Source organism: Psammomys obesus, unplaced genomic scaffold, assembly GCF_907164565.1.
Source record: "Psammomys obesus unplaced genomic scaffold, mPsaObe1.curated_primary_1811, whole genome shotgun sequence".
Lineage (NCBI taxonomy): Eukaryota > Metazoa > Chordata > Mammalia > Rodentia > Muridae > Psammomys > Psammomys obesus.
The window spans coordinates 403867-421085 of NW_026596125.1; the positions used below are offsets into that span (position 1 = coordinate 403867).

The 17219-nt window shown below is 42.7% G+C and overlaps 1 protein-coding gene across 7 annotated transcripts in view; it reads right to left on the reverse strand.

The window, feature by feature from the left end:
* Positions 1–12580: 12580 nt before the first annotated feature.
* The window catches only part of Sorbs1 (sorbin and SH3 domain containing 1), a 226781-nt gene continuing 222142 nt past the window's right edge, over positions 12581–17219 (reverse strand). For all 7 annotated transcript variants that reach the window (XM_055630147.1, XM_055630154.1, XM_055630148.1 and 4 more), the window contains one exon: positions 12581–15702. In XM_055630147.1, coding sequence (XP_055486122.1) covers positions 15635–15702 — 68 coding nt within the window. In that variant the 3' untranslated portion in view covers positions 12581–15634. The remainder of the gene's footprint in view (positions 15703–17219) is intronic.

Sequence of the window (17219 nt, forward strand, 5' to 3'; positions counted from 1 at the left end):
GCTGGTGTAGGGAAGTCTCCTGCTAAGTGTTCCGTGTTCCTGTGGATAGCCATGGTGTCAGATGGACATGTGACATGTCTGGTGGGAGTTGGAAGCGGAGTATGTTAGGTTGATATGATCACAATACGTTGTATACGTGTATAAAGTTCTCAAATAACTTTAAGTGTGAGGAAAAGCATGAGGCTGGAGAGATGGCTCAGTGCTCCAGAGTAAACTGTTGCTTCTTCCCAGCACCCACAACCATCTGTAACTCCAGTTCCAGGAGATCCAGTACCCTCTTTCTGGCCTCTGTCAACGCCAGACATGCATGTCAGAAGAACACACATGCACATAAAATAAAAATAAATGTAAAATTGATTTCTTTAATCTCTTAAAATATGAGCAAAGGCAAACAGGCCATTCTAGGCAACAGACAGAAAAAGCAAGGTCGCAAGGGGCTGGGAAGGGTCTGCTCAAATAACATTGTTGGGTGAGGATAAGGCTAGATATTTTGATAGGAGGGCTCCAAATGCCAGTGAGCCAAAGTGTCATGCAGTGGGAACAGGCAATGGCTTTCCTTCATTCCCTTGTCATTCCACCCATCCACTCTTTGTGAATCCATCCTTTCCTAGCCAAATCCATTTCCTCTCAGTGTTGGCCTGTGCTGCTGGCCTGGTCTGGCCATAGCTGATACTGAAGCTGACTATTTATAGCATTTGAGGACAGATAGAGGACACTAGGGGAGTTTCCACGAGGTCGGGGCTCCTGGGGGGGAGGAGGTTTTCCTCTCTGCTGTGACCTACCTGTTCTCTATGGGTCCACTTTGTTTCTGTTACTTTCAAAACTCTGCTGTGTCATTCCTTGGGTAACATAGGCACTGCCACTCAGTTTGGTTGCAGCCAGAGGGCAGCTGGCAGTGACAATGCTGACTCCAGGTACCGAGGCCTATTCCCCTCATACAAACCACATTCCAGAAAGGAGAGCAACTCCAGCCATTTCTATTGAACAATGTGCTGTTAGGTCGGGTACTCTCACCCCCAGGCCTAGCCACTAACCCTCTACCTTTAATACCTACCCACTGGCCATATGAACTTATGAAGCCCAGAAGGTAGGAAGAAAAGACTCAGGACTCAGACAGAGCTCTGAAAGTAAAGAGGAAAAAAAAAAGTGGGAAAAGGACTATGAAGATAGCAATAATCCTGGCTAAACTTTAGCTCCCCAAGAATATGGTCTAAAGACAATCGTGACAGGCATGGTGGCATATGCTTCTGATTCCAACTATTAGAATATGAGAGCTTATAAAAAACAAACAAACAAACAAAAGGGAAGGAAAAGGAGAGGAAGAAAAAATTTTGGTATTGTCTGGGCTATTTTTTTATCTTAGTAACTATATACTGAATGATTCTCATTTGTTTTTTTATTTGTTTGTTTTATTGAGTTCTGGGTATCAAACCAAGACAAGAGTGGGAATGACTATGTTCTTCAAAACAGCAATGTCATAAAATGAAGAGGGCTGTGGAAATATTAGGGTTAAAGAGAGTAGACACAACCCATATGTGAGAGCTGAAGCTAAACCCAGTCCTGTTACTGGAAGTGAAAACCACTTTCAAGATTGTTATTGAATCAATTCACAAAATTCAGGTACAGCTGGTAGATTAAAGTATCATATTACTATCTAATTTGTTGGTTGGTATAGGACTATGGTTATAAAAAAGAATATTCTTAAGCTTTAGGAAATACATGCTGGCATAGTTAGAAATAAAGGGACTCAATGTATATGTATATATGCATATGTGTATATATATAACTTACTCTCAATAGTTAAGAAAAACATATATGTGAGTATATATGTTGAGCTGCAGATGGGAGACAAAAAAAATGAAGCAAATAGGTAAAACATTAACAGTATCATGAGGGATAATCATAGCTGTCCACTGGATTTGGAATCAGTAACAGACACACCTCTAGATTTGTCTGCAAGAATATCTCTAAAGATGCACTTTGAATGGGTGTTCCACCCCATGGATTAGGGTTCAGGACTCAACAGAGGAAGGAGGGGAGAGAAGAAAGCAGGAGAACACTAGCATTCATTCATTCTCTCTCTCTCTCTCTCTCTCTCTTTCTCTCTCTCTCTGCTTCCTGACAAGACACAGTGTGACAGCCCACTCACTCTCCTGCTATCATGCCTTCCACACCCATCATGATAGCTGTCTTCCTCTGAACTGTGAGTCAAAATAAACTCTTCCTCCACCAATGATCTTTGCCAGGCAGCTAATGACAGCAGTGAGAAAAATAACATGCAAATAGCAAGTCCAGGTGAAGGGTCCACAGACGTATTTTCTTCTTAAAACATTTCTGTAATCTTGAACTTATTTAGAAATAACCTTTAAAAGGGAGGAAGGAAGGAAACAAAAAAGGAAGGAAGAAAAGAAGAGAAAAGAAAAGATGTGGGTCTGGAGAGATGGCTCAGCAGTTTAAGAGCACTATCTGCTCTTTCAGAGGACCTGGATACAATTCCCAGCATCCAGATGGCAGCTCATAACTCTCTGTAGCTCCAATTCCAAGGGGTCTTCACAGGCATATGTGTAAGCAAACCACTAATGCGCATAAAATAAAAATAAATAAATCTTAAAAAAAAGGAAAATATGTTTTGACCAATGGAGTTATGTTCCGTAGAGAAAAATACAACAGAACGAGAAAAGTCATCTCCAGAAGACTGATTTGAGTGAAGGCCTGTGCAGGGTGGGTGGGGGAATCCATCCAACTATTTGGGAAAAGTGTAAAAGTAACTTTTATTTGCCTGATGTAATTGTCTCAGAGGCTTATTGCCTCTGTCTGCTAATCTAGGCCTAGTCCTGGAAGCTTCTGGCCTCTGTACACTCTTATCTAGGCCTAGAATGTCTTCAGCCTCTGAAACTTACTGCTGAATAATCTCACCCTTTCTAGCTCATTCTGTCTTCACCTGTGTCTAGCTTGTTCTCTCTGCAATATGTCTGTGTACAATAGTCCCAGTAAAACTGCCTCTTCGATGTTCTCCTAAATTGCCTCTCTTTTTCTCTTGTGAGAGTTGGGCCCATCCAAATCTGTCAAAGCTTTCTCTGCTTCATGAATGTCTGCCTCTCAATTAGACATCACTTTCAAACATGGGTGCTTCTTTCTACAAACTCACTTTACCTTCATTGTTTGGGATGAAAGTATATGCTAAGGGCCTGTCTGTATTCCAGCCAGAGTGGTCATGTTGCTGGGTTAAAATCCCTCTACAACAGAGAGCACTCTAGGTGAGGCAAAGAGTGAGTCAGAGTGAACAAGATTGGCCTGGTAACCTGCAAGGAGGGTAGTGGGCTGGGGCTGAGTAAGGGAGAAAGTAGAGGAAGCTAAACACAGAGAAACAGCAGCCCAGCTGGACAAATCCAAAGGAAGCATCTGAAAGCCCTTGGAGGGAGAGAGAGAGAGAGAGAGACCCTAAGGGTTTAGTATATAGAATTAATAAAATGGGATGCGTTTTCCACAGTCTGGTTAGTAAACTGAAAGCAGAAAGGCTCAGGCAGTTCAGTTAATAAAGTGATTGACTTGCAGGCATGAAGGCCTGAGTTCAATCTCCAGAATTCACCTGAAAAAAGCCAGGTGTGGTGGCATATGATTGTAATCCCAGGGCTGGAGAGACACACACAGATAGCTCATTGGCTCACTCAAAAGGCAGCCTAGCCTACCGGAGTAAGAGACTCAAAAGCCAAGGCAGATAGCTCCTGAGGAACAACAGGAAGCCACCTGCAGTTGTCTTAACCTCCCTACATATGCATACACACGTGCGCGCACACATACACACAAGCAAACAAAAGCTAAAAAGAGAAAATAGATGGATGAACAGGCAAGACAACAAAGCTAGGGGTCAGCGAGTTAGCGGTTTGAGCAATGGTTCTCAACCTGTGGGTCACAACCCCTTGGGATGGTCAAATAACCCTTTCATGTGAGTTGCCTAAGACCATTGGAACACAGATATTTACATTAAATCATAATGTAATTTACATACATCATAATAAATCCATAACAGTGGCAATGTTACAGTTATGAAGCAGCAACGAAAGTGATTTTGTGGTTTGGGGTCACTACAACACAAGGAACTGTATTAAAAGGTCATAGTGTTAGGAAGGTTGAGAACCACTGAGTTAGAGTAACCCAGGTGAAACACTGTCATTGGCTTGGACCCAGGGCAGGGGCACCTGAATAGCGCATAGATTCCACCTGTATTTTAAAGCCGTTACTGATGGATAGAAGGTAATAAGGCACAGGAGGCCTGTGAAGGATGACTTAGAGTCTTTGGCCTGAAAAGCGGCTACACAACAGAATTGCCATTAACTGAAAGAGTGGGTGAGGGTGGAGGTGGGGTGAGAGAAGCAGCTTTTGAGAATGTATATTCTTAGGGGAATTTAGTTGCAGAGATACTGAAGTCTCAGATACTCGCTAAACACTTTAGTGGAGATGTGGAGCAAGCAGTCCTAGGTAGGAGAGTCTGGGCTCCAAGAGAGAGAGGCCAGGGCAAAGGACCAGCATACAGCAGAGAATAAAAGACCAGCGATGAGAAGGGCACCAGCGAGTAGCAGACAGTAGATGTGGGAAATGAGGAGCAGCTAACAAAGGAGGCTGAGAAAGAACAAGGGAGTAGGAGCCAAGAGAGTGACTTCCTGGATGTCAGTGAAGAGCAAGCAAGCATGAAGAAGGAACCATGCTGTCTTTAGTGCTTCCCAAAGACAGATGGGAACTTAATGCTATGACAGTGCCTGGGATCTCGAGGAGGAAAAGGAGGATGAGGAAGGAGTGTAGATAGCAAGCATAAGTGATCTTTTGAGGAGTTTTTTCTGTAAAAGGAAGGGGGAAATGAGGTAACAGCTGTGGAGAAATGGGGTCAAAGACAGTTGTTGCTCTTTAAGTAAAAGGGGGACCCAAGCTGTTTCTGCAGGGTCATGCAAGGTTGCTGTAATTGTCTAAGGGCAGCTTCATCATGTCTAGGCAAACAAGGCACCATTGTTACTCTTCTTCCTCTGATCTTGCTCTGGGTTGACCCTCAAACACCCATCTGTTGGAGCTTAACTTCCTGTCTATCACACGTCTTAACTCAGTTGACTTGAAAACTCTACTCTGTGTCCCCAGAGTTCTCTCCCCTTGTTTCATCAGTGTTTCTTCTCCTTTAATTTCCCATTTGATTACTTCTTTCTTGATACCTTGGAAACTCTCAAACCAATGCTCAAGCCCATCCAGCTACAGCCAGACTCCCAGGCTGAAGGTGAGGAGTCTCTAAATCCATAGTTATTTTGAAGGTTGGAATCTTTTTATTATAGGATATTTCAGAAGGTGTATTCAGTTGAAGCAGGTCACGAGTTCTTACAGAGAGCAAGGAGCAAAGGTAATTCTGAAGAACTGACAAGTCCCATATTGGCTGAGTGGCAGGTACGTCTGCTTTAAAATCCTTAACTTTACTTTAGCCTTTGATCTAGGAATTCTATCTCTAGAAATATAGGAGAATGTAGCCATTTAGGTACTAACAGTATGTCAAAGGTATTTATCACAGAGCTCCCCATAATTACAAAATCCTGTAAACATAGCAAGCTATCAGTAATGGAGAATTGCTAAATACAATATGGCCCATTCATTCCAAGGACTATCAGTCATCAACCTGGTGACACAGATATATCCGTGACTGAATAGTGTCCAAAGAAGCTTATGACACAGTCAGTGAATAAAAATAACTGCATACAGGTATTTATCTGTACAAAACACATATGGAGGTGGTATCATAATTACAGTAAATTACATATACTTCACATTTACATCTTAGAATGTTAACTAATAACTTTTTATTTCCTAATTTTTATTTATTTTTCTTCAGGGTCTCTTATATAGTCCTGGATTGTCTCAAACTCACTATTTTTTACATTTTGGTTTGGTTTGGGTTTTTTTGAGACAATCTCATAAAATTGGAGGTTGGTCTGGTGTTATATGTATTCAGATGCTAAATTCTGGGCCCCAAGATCATGTGTGCCAAACAATTGTTCTGTAAACTTTGCTTCCCAATTATCTCTGATTTGTTAAATTTAAAAAGGCTGGAAAGCCTGTAACTGAGAAGAAGAGAGGTAGGCAGGGCTTTGGTTCCCGGGTTTGAGGCTCTCAGTTAGGGACTACAAAGCCGGGGAGAGGATAGGAGAAAGAAAGAAGATGGAGAGGATGTGGCCTGATGGAGCAGATTCAGTCCAGACAGGACAAATGTTGATGAGTAACCTGGGGTGTGTGTCTGGGAGGTAGCCAGAATAGCATAGAAAATTAGTATAAATTGTACCTACCTAGTTATTGTGCTTTTAAAATAAATCAGTAGGTCTCTGTCCAAATTATTTGGGAGTTAGCTGATACAGAAAAGTTTCCTAGAATTAATAAATATTCCAAAATACCATATGGCCCAGGCAGACCTTGAACTCCCAATCATTCTGTTTCTTCCCCCTACATCCTGGGAGTAGAGGTTACTGCTACCACCCTTGGCTCATTTTATTATTTTCTCTTATGAGGAACTCACTACATAACCCAAGCTAGTCTTGAACTTGTGGCAATTCTCTACAGCCTGGGCTGTATTGTTTAATTTGGAAAGTATAAAATAATTTGCCAAGGAGTACAAGTCAAACAAAGGATAGAGTTGCCCAGGCAACATATGGAGGGGTCGCAAGCCTCTCACATTGTTTATCTCTAGGAAGCAACTTCTTGGCAGCTAGGAGCAAGCATAGGCTTGCTTCTAGCCAGTAAGATGCCAGAGGACTTCTGGAAATCATTTCTCTTCCATAGGCAAGGAGAAGCACACATAGGAAAAAAAAATGTATGTCCCATGTTGTATCCTGTCTCATTTTTTAGATGTCAGTATACCAGATATGATGGTTAGAATTGCAGTGACAACCTGATTGTCATCATGAGAGAATGGCCAAAGAAATAAGAAAAATTAACCAGAATTCTGTTATCCGTGAGATAATGACACTCATCAGGATCATATAAGCTGTCATTTGTTATTAGTTCCTATAGCTAAAGTTATTTTTTATTTGTATTTTTATATAATTTTTTAATTTATATTTTTAAAACTTTATTTTGCCTGTGTGAATGTCTTGCCTGCATGCATGCAAGTGTACTGCATGTGTGCAGTGTTTGCAGAGGCAAAGAGAAGGCATCCGGCTCATTGGGATAGGAGTTACAGATGGCTGTGAGCCACCATGTGGGTGCGGAGACCCAGCTCCTCTGGAAAAGCAGCCAGTGTGCTTTGCCACTAGTGGAGCCACTTCTCCAGTCCCTAAAGTCACTTTTACCTGGTAAAGAAAATAGGAATGAAAGTTCTTGGTGACCTTCTTGGACTGTAATACTAAACAAGGGAACCCAAGCACAAGGTGATAAAGTTAGTGTGATGGTGAGGAAAGAAAGGCATTGCAGCTGAAACGTATTCCCGAGAGGCTGGGATGGCAAAGAGAGCGTGGAATCAGTAGGGGTGCAGGAAGATTTCTGTGCCATCACTGTTGTGCCAGCCCTAGCAGGAGAGTTACATGGATCTGTTGTTAAACATGCCTGTTTGAGCCATGGTAGGCACTCAGAAAATACTATTATGACTGTTTCATGATGTATTGGAGACGCTGTCATCTCTGGGTAAACAGTACATGATACGGATGTGTGCTGGTCTATACTCTTTGTCTTAGCTGTCCCATGGAGGCAGTAGAATGTGCTTAAAGGAAAGGACACTAACTCTAGAACCAAACAGAATCTACTTGTTTTTGCATATCCTATACCATAGGGCTGAAATTCTCTGAATCTGACAGAGGTGAGGATACCTGCTGGCAATGAGAGGTAGGTGGTGCATGAAATGTGCTGTAGGCACTCAAAAGACTCCATGGTTGTTGTGGACCTTACAAGTTGACTTCCAGAAAGACTCTTTTTTTCTATTTCCTAACAATCACACTTGGGTCCAGCTATCTTTGCCAGCTAGATGAGGGAACCAGGCCCAGAGAGCTTAGTGGCATTTCTGAGTTCTCTTAAGAAGTGAAGCTCAGGGACACTCATCATTTGAACTCAGTGTTTTATCTGATTCCCAGTAGATTGATTTTTTCAGTACCATTTTTGTTTTGTGTGTGTGTGTGTGTGTGTGTGTGTGTGTGTGTAGGTGCTGTAGTCACACTTGACTACAACAGCAAGATACCTGGAATTCTGAGGTTCTGAATCATCTGCTTCTCCTCAGGAGAGGGATTCAAAAGACAGAATCACAAGTTTTTATAACCTTACCTCAGAATTTACATATTATTGTGTAAGCCATTTGACATTATGTATCCCCTAAAAGAGGGCTTCGGGATTATGATCATTAGTTTGTCTAGTTGACATAATCTAGAATCACTAGGAAAAGGAGTCTCAATAGGGGATTATGGAGACCACAATGTTTTTTGGGCAAATCTATGGAGGATTTTGATGATGTTAAATGAGGTGAAAAACCTGCTCACTGTGGATGGCACCATTCCCTACACAGTGATTTCTGAAGTGTTTTAAGACTGGAGGAAGGAGCTGAGCACTGTAGTAGGGTGGCAGTTTTTTTCTCCTGGCACCAAGCTCCCAGAATAATGACTCATGAGACAATACCTAGGCCATATAGCTAGGCTCTTCTTTGATTAGCTCATAACTTTAAAAAATAAAAACAAAAAAACCCCACATTTATACTAATTTATATTCTGCTACATGGCTGGTTACCTCTGTTCAGGTACCATTCATCTGTCTTCCTCACATCTTCCCAGGTGACTCTCCTGTGTCTGGCTCTATCCCAGAATTGTTTCTGACTGCCAAATGTCCCACCTTCTAGTCTACCCTTTCCTATAGGTCATAGTATTTTAATTGACAGGCAATGCATCCATACAATGCAGAAAATATTCTCTCTACAGAGCACTGACATGTATACATTAATTCACTGCTCCCTACTCTCAATGGTGATGTGATATGACCAGTAACTTCAATTCCTGCATCCTTGACTGTCCTGCAAGTTGCTTTTGTCAGTATGTTTTATCACAGCAACAGGAAATGGGGCTAAAATAAGGGCCTAAGGGGATCATAGATCATGCTTCAAGGTCATCAAGTTACACAATTTATGCTATTTGGAGCTGATCTACCTCTTAGATCTACCTCCATTCCGTAGATCTACCTGTCAGCTCCTCTTACTTTAGAGACAAGTCAGAAGGGCCTAGACTACCTGAACCTACTCACCCCTTTGGGCCTGGTGATATCAGAGCAATGGTCTCAGAAAAGCAGATGTGCAAGAGGACAGACTCACCAAGTACTGTGTGGCCATTCACATCTGCTTATTACCCCTTTTGCCTTGATCAATTTCTCTTTTAAAATTTTTAAGATAGCGGCCATTCTGTTACCTGAAGTTTCCCTTTCTACTGTTTTAGCTGTGTCTGGTTAGGAAAGGAAGCAGAATAGAAGACATTCTGAGACCATGCTCATATAACTTTATTTTTGAGAAAGGTATTGCTATGTAGCCAAAGTTGGCTTTAAAATAACAATTTTCCTGCCTCAACCTGTAATTATTCTGTTTGTATGAGCCACTATTGATCATATACTGTGCCTAACTTATATATTAAACTTTATCACAGGCATGTGTGTATAGGTAAAAGCACTAACAGTATGGGATGTCTTTTTCCAATCCAAACCATTTTCTCACTAATTCATTTTACAAACTACCTGAATCAAGAGGTTACTGTCTTTTGTTTGTTTTTGAAAGTCATTGTCTTCTACGTGCTAAGACTTGGCAAATAAACCTACTTCTAGTTCATCCAGACATTTCTGCTCCCTTCCAGAGAGTCCTTTTATTTTTAGCATGTGATGTATTTGTACTGGGCCTTCATGGTCACACTGGCTTCACCACTGGATGGATGTCATCCTTCACCAATTTCTTCCCAAGGGCAGATCAAAGAGCTTCAGGATACTGTTTCCTCTCAGCAACTCTGTCCCAACTCTCACTGGGACAAGACAGTGGCTTTTCATTTTCTAAAGATTGCTAAGTAATTCTTCAAGGCTAGGTGTCATAAACTCCGTAACTTAGGGACTGACCTAAGTGGGGTGACTGGGAATGAAGAACAGACAGAGGCGCACATACAGAAAAGCCAGGATTAGGTGATGAAAACACCAGCAGTAGCCTGGAAACTCACCAAATCTGTTACACACAGCACAAATCTGAAGTCTGGTTAGTTAATCTTAGCATGGGCTCTCTGTGAATATGAAGTCTCAGGTTGCATTCATCAGGGACTTCCCCTGCTCCCCATACCCAAGGGCCCATTGACTTCCAGTTTCCCCCACCCCCAATTTTTGGTGGTTCTTGTTTTGAGATATGTAGAGCTCATGTCCTAGAAGTAGACCTATGTAGACCAAGCTGACAACTCACAACAACCTGCCTGACTCTGCCTCCCAAGTGTTGAGATTAAAGATACCCTTCTTCCTTCTTAACACAGTACCCCAATCTGGCCTGTCATGTCTCTTTAGTTGGTAGAGGCTTTGCTTTAGCATACATAAAGTCCTCAGGGTCCCAGCCCCAGCTTACCATAAATAAGGCATGGTAGCAAATGACTAAACACTCCCAGTACTCTTAAGTTAGAAGGACTAGAAATTTGAGGTTATCCTCTGCTATAGAGTGAATAAAATCAGGAGGAATCTAACAGAGTCTGAAATTGTTTTCAGGGAAAGCCAGACAGACACTCCTCCGCATCTAGAGTCAGAAAACTAAAAAGGAGGCTGAAGCTGCCTCCACCCCACAGCTGTACTCAGTAGTCGAAAATGTAGTCAAACAAGACCACAGAGCCAAGAATAAGATTGAGTTTCCTGGATTTGCTCTTGCCTGAGGCTACTTCCAATTCTGTTTGGTATGTCTCCACATAAGCCCATAGTGTTGGGTTTCTCACTCATTCCTTCAAAGGAATGAGTAACTCTCTGGACCATAATTGCACTGTGAAGAGTCAGTCCCCAGAGCAGCATGAGATGAGAGAAAGCAACAAAGGGCTGCAAAACACAGTGATGGTCCAGAAAGTGTAAGAATCGGCTGGATGAAGCCAAGCAACAAGGACTTCACGGAGGCTGGCAGTGGTTTTAATTGGAAGGTGGGAAACACACTCTCTTGGACTTGGCAGGAGTATAAGCTGGTACGTAAGGAAAGCAACTTGACATTCTCCAAAGGCTTGAAGTGTTCTTTTCCTTTAGAATCAACAGCTCTTCTCAAAACAGCATCGTTCTTTCACTGTGGAAAAAGAGTTGGCAACAATCTCCCACACTCACATCACCAATAGAGAACTGAATATACATTTATATATATGTATATATATATATATATATATATATATATATATATATATATGCAAACTCTATTAAAGGAAAAGGCTAAGACTATATGAGCCATATATGTTTAGTATGGACAGAGCAGCAAACCTGCATTCATTGATAAAAAGAAGACAGAATGCTTGAGGTTGGGGACAATAATTCCCATCCGATATAAGGTGACCAGAGAAAGCCCCAAGTAGAACAAAATGAAGGCCCAAAGGAAGAGAGGAAGAAAGCCAACAGCTTTTGGGAAAAGGGTCTTCCAAGCACAAGGACTAGTGAGCATGAAGCTCTAAGGCTGAAGTGTACTGGTTAAGGTTGGGATCCTATACTAGTGTGAGAACAAGGCACCAGAAATCAGCAGATGAGATAACAGGTCGTGGAGCAGAGTAAGGGCAGAGATTGTGGATTTGGTCCATAACAAAGAGAGTATATGGCCAATTTCACAACGATTACTTTGGTTGCCCTGCCATGGCTGAGGGAGAGGAGGCAAAGAAGAAACCAGCAAGCCAGCCACAGTTACTGCAATGGTCTAGACAAGAGAAAATGGCTTGGTTTAGAAAGCAGAGGTGGTTGAGTTCTAGATGTAGTTTGAAAATGGGGTGAATGATTTGGACAGGATGGAGGCACAAGAGGGAGGTTAGCAGTGCCTGTGAAGTGCCCAGGATGGAGACTGGCAGACCCTAGAAGGCAACCGTCTCCCAGCCTGTCTGAGCTAGAGCAAACTACCTCTCAGAAGAATAGAGAATGTCGGGGCAGGAGAGTGAAGGTTTGTGGTTTTTCTCTTTGAGGACTTCCTGTATATACATAGTGGACCTCCCCTGAATGAGGAGGCAGCTCAACAGCCATGGGGTGACTGCAAGGGTGATAGGAGAGGGAGAGCAGGGACTGGAATGGGAGCTGAGTGTTCTGATACACTTGATGTGGGGAGAAAAAACAAGCAACTTATCACAGCAGAAAACTCACAGCCACACTTGATATTCAAATACTAAACACTTTCCCCATGTTTTGAGACATAAATATATATGTTTCATAATGTCTCATTTTGGCTCTTAAAGACATAGAATGATTGTGTTTGTTATCAAAAGAAATAATATACTTTAATCAATTTACCAAAGAACACAACTGGGTGAGGGGAGGAAACCAGACAGCCAGTGATTCAGAGTGGACAGCAGGACATGAGCAGGAGTGGGGCCTTGCAGGAAGAAAAAGCCAATGAAGAGCAAGAACACAAAGGTGCCACGCAATTCTGAATAAAGTTTATTAAATAATATGTACAGCAAGGTAGTAATTCAACATATCTATCAAATCAATCCACTGCAATAAAGAAAAATAAATGAACCAAAAAACCTGTGTCTGCATAGTACATGCGTTTGATGTGGAATTTAAAGACAGTACTTTAAATTTAATAGGTTACATATATCAGGTCTTTTTTTCTTCTGGTTATACTCCTTTTCTGGTAGTAACCTATTTCAGCAATATGACTTAATACTAATGCAGATAAGAAGGACTGCAGAAAGAAAACTGTAAATGATATTATAGTTGTCTTCTCTTCCCCAGTTAACAATTTCCAAGGACTATTTTTGTGCTAAAAGTCCGCAGGTGAATTATTTGAAATTCCTTCATTTAAATAAAAGTGGAAAAAAAAAACCTTCATGACTTTCTTATTTTACTTCCTTTCCACTCAAGTTTTAAAAATTATTTTTCTATACAAGGTAGGTACATGGGCTCCACAAAGTTAAATATACATTACATATTTACAGTCCCACTTCTCAAACATATGATGTTTTTTTTCTTTTACTGATCCCAGAGAGACTGCAAAAGGTGAGTAGTTTCGGGCTTGCCTTTATCTGGAAGCATGGCTAATATATCAAAACGTGATGTGAGGCATGCCGCCAGTTAGTTGCGCTTGCTGTTAATAAACCTGTATAAACATTTCAGCATAAAAATAGGTACTTTATATTACTAAACGTCTGAAGACAAAAGAGTAATTGGAAACCTTCCCTTTTTTTTTGTTTTGTTTTGTTTTTCCTCATACATCAGAAGTTGGAGAGATTTTATTAAAGGTGGGCATACCTGGATTTCGGGAGATACTCTGTGCTAGGCTGGCACTGGATGCAAATGTGGCTTTTACAAAATGGTTTTATTTTCTAGCTGCATTTAAAGGGGTGTTTGAAATGACCTACTTAATCAAAAAGCACCCCTCAGGAAATTTAGATACTATTTCATACTATTCATGATTGGCATCTAGGAGAGAGCAAGAACTGCATTCCAAATGGGTTAAAAAATGCACATACGAATTCCTTTTTTTTTTTTTTTTTCTATATGCTCTTTGAGAGGGGCAAAGGTAAAAAAAAATTAGAAGAAGAAGCAGGGCAGTGCTGCTGGCTGGTGCAGAGCTTCCAAAGCAACAGGTCAGAGTCACCAGGTCTTTTCTGCCTGGGAAGCTTTTACGCCTTTGGTTCCACTCCATTTTCCCTTGGGATTAAAGGCTCTGCTCTCCCCCAATTGTAAATGTCTCCAGGAAGAGGTAACACATTCCTCCTACCCGTCATTCATATTTCAGCGTGAATCAATAGTTGGCAGTTTCCTTTCTGAGAGCATCCTTGGAGAACTGTGGCTGACGGGTGGGTGGGGGAAGCCTGTGGGATCCTAGGCTATCTAGGATAGCAGTGGAGGAATCACTGAAGACAAAAGTTACGGGCTTGTAAAGACTCCCGACTTGGGGACAGTGGTTAGGGTGATTTTGAACTGCTTGCAGAGAGCCAGGGTTCCAGTACATACCCCTATCACCAACAACTCCTGGCATTTGTGACCTTGTACATGTATTTGTGGGTAGAATAAGAGTATCAGACTCTGGAAAAAAAAAATCCCAAGAATTTCCAGACATAAACTACCCTCAGACAAAGTTTCTCCCAGCATCCTCGATGCTCAGAAGTGAGCTGAGGGAGATGGAAACCTGACAGTGCTTTCTACGGGGCCCCCCTCAGCAGAAATTCACCCCTTCTTCTCACACCCTCTGCACATATCACAGTCTCTCTAGATTGGGCTTCTTTCCCTACATCTTCCGTGCCCTGCGGCTGAGCCCCTGGCAGGCTCAACTCTGGGAACAGGCCACACCTATCTTTGAGTCAGTTAGGGATCTAGCAGAGAATCACAGTAAACCACACTAAACACCCCGGTGTCAAAGCAGTCCCCTCCTTACAACCCGGGCTCACAGAGGACAGACTCCTGGTTGCCACCAGGAGGAGAATTGCTGCTTCATACCCAAGGCAGCTCTGAATGGAGGCCTCACCATGTGCCTCACTGGCCTGGGGTGGTGGGGAGGAGGGGGCAAGGGCTAGGGGGACAACAGTTCTGGGTGGTCTTTGAGCTCCACAGGCAACAGTGGAGAGGCAACAGTGGAGGCACAGTGTCCCTTCCTAGGTCTGGGAGTCTCTTACTCTGGTGCCCCAGCTCACATCTACACACGCTAAGAGAACTAATAAGAGACCAGTCTTGTTCTATGGGCTTAGGTGTGTCAAGGCCATACTAAGCCAGAGAAAAAAGGCATAGCTAACCCTGCCCAGCCAGTGATGGTGACCAGGGAAGGAGAACACTCCAAGTGACCTCCAAGGTGACTGGCTTAATTATGTGGAAACATGAATGTAACCCATCTGCCTGGCCACCTGCTCCAAAGCTCAGGACAAACATGGCACGCTCTTCTGTCTGAGTATCAGGGCAGTAAAGGGCAATGTCACCCAGCATGCTGAATGCCAGGGTGCCTGGTCTGCCTCCATTTCTCTTCTCCTGGACCTCATCAAATCATGGTGCTGAAGGAAAACCTCAGGAACGCTGACCAGCCTCTAGAAGCACTTGGGGTCTGCTGGCTCTGGAACAGCCAGGGATAGAGGCAGGGGTTGTCAATGATTCTTAGGCTTTGAGCCTGTTTGGAACATGGGTGGGGACTGACCTATCTGGCCCCAAGGGACCCCTTTAAAATGGGAGTGGGTAACAACTGGGCACATGTTTTGGCTAACGCTGCTTATAGACACTACTCCAGATCATATTATCCAAGTGGTGGGGTCTGGAGCAGCTCCCAGAAGCAGCTTTGTAAATACCGATTTCCTCAGCACACAGTTAAGCCCTGATACGCAGTGGGTTTTAAACACAAGTCCCTGTTCTTCTCTTTGAATTCTTCCTTTACCAACTGCATTAATTTTCCTTCTGACTCAATATTTAAATAAAGAAGCCAGGTCATGAATGCTGCTTCATCCTCTGATAAAAATAATCTCTGTGCTTTTCAGTCTTCTTATAGATATAAAGGTTTTACATAGTTGCCCGGAAAAGTACCAAACTGCCTTGTCCTTCTCGAAGTACCTGTAAGAAACATAACAAGCAAACAAGAACAGATGCAAAATGAGAAGACACACCCGCTGAGTTCAGAGGGAATGTGAGAGATTCTGCCCAGCCCGTTGGTAATGATCCCATGCTGGGATTTGCAAAGCTCTATCATTTGGGCTACAAAATGATGGGGGTTGTGGGGGTGGTGGGGAGAAGGACCCAGGCTCAGAGTTTAAGTAATGCTTCTCAGGTCCCTGAGTTTAACAGATGTTGGAGGCAGAAGGGAACCCAGGCCTTTTGACTCCAGTTCCACTCTTCTGTCCTTGCTGATGAGAAATGTTGGGTTGCTAAATCCACCCCACTCTACTTTTGAAGATAGCTGAAGTGTGCAAGGAAAATGCTCATCCCAATATATTTCCTTCAGCCAGGACACCTTCAGCCAGTTCTCCTTTACTGGAGAACTGGTGTCCTTTCCCCACAGGCTGGAAATAGAGGTGCTCCTAGAGGAATTTAATAGCAAATTCATTCCCAACATCACCTCTTTGTCTTGGTCTTTCTTTTCTCTCACCCTCCCCGCCCTTTTTTTTTTTTTTTTAAAAAAATTTGAGATAGCCTGGCTATATAGCCCATTCTTGCCTAGAATATGACATCCTCCTGCCTCAACCTAACTCTTCAATATGACAACTACCCACGGTAACTCAGAATTGAGATAAATATACACTGGCTCCCAAAGACTTGCTATGAAAACAATATAAAATAGATCACTAACGATGTTATGGCGCAGGCTGGACCCTGGTGCAGGTCTTTAATTCCTACCCTTAGAGGCAGAGGCAGAGGCAGAGGCAGAGGCAGAGGCAGAGGCAGAGGCAGGCAGATCATAAGATATCAGAACTAATTTAAATGGGTTTTCTCTTTCCCTTTTCAATGTGGCCTCTCTAAAATTTTTCAGTTTTACACTTGGCACGCCAAGTTTCTACAGGACGACAGTATTCTCTGTGGCCTCTGGCTTCCTGATAAGACTTTCTTTTGTAAAGAACCCCACTCAAAGGCCTGGCTTCTGGGAGGACAGAGCGTTTGCTAAGAGGCTGGTGAGGCCATAATCAACCTCCCTGCCTTTCTACCTGGCTTCCTATTTATGTGGGTCTTCATTGTTCTGACTACTCGGGTCCCAACACTGCTTTAGGAAGTTTCTTCCAGAGAGATCAGACAAAGTTGGGGCTGGAATAAAAGGGGAGACTGGCGCTAAGGGTAAGCCAGTGGCTCACACTCTATGGCCCAAACAGAAAGGAAGGGAAGTAGTGGGCAGTCTGACATTTGCTATCAGAGCGGCCTTGGAATAGTTACTTAATCCTGCTGCCCATTACTTTTTGAATTTGTCTTGCAAGGGTCTTTGTGAGAGAATTCAATGAAGGCATATCAAGCATATTGGCTTGCAACAGAATCTCTATAGATACTGGCTGTTCTCTCTCTTTCCTAGAAAGGCAAATCTTGCACTGGTGTGTGTGTGTGTGTGTGTGTGTGTGTGTGTGTGTGTGTGTGTGTGTGTGTGTGTG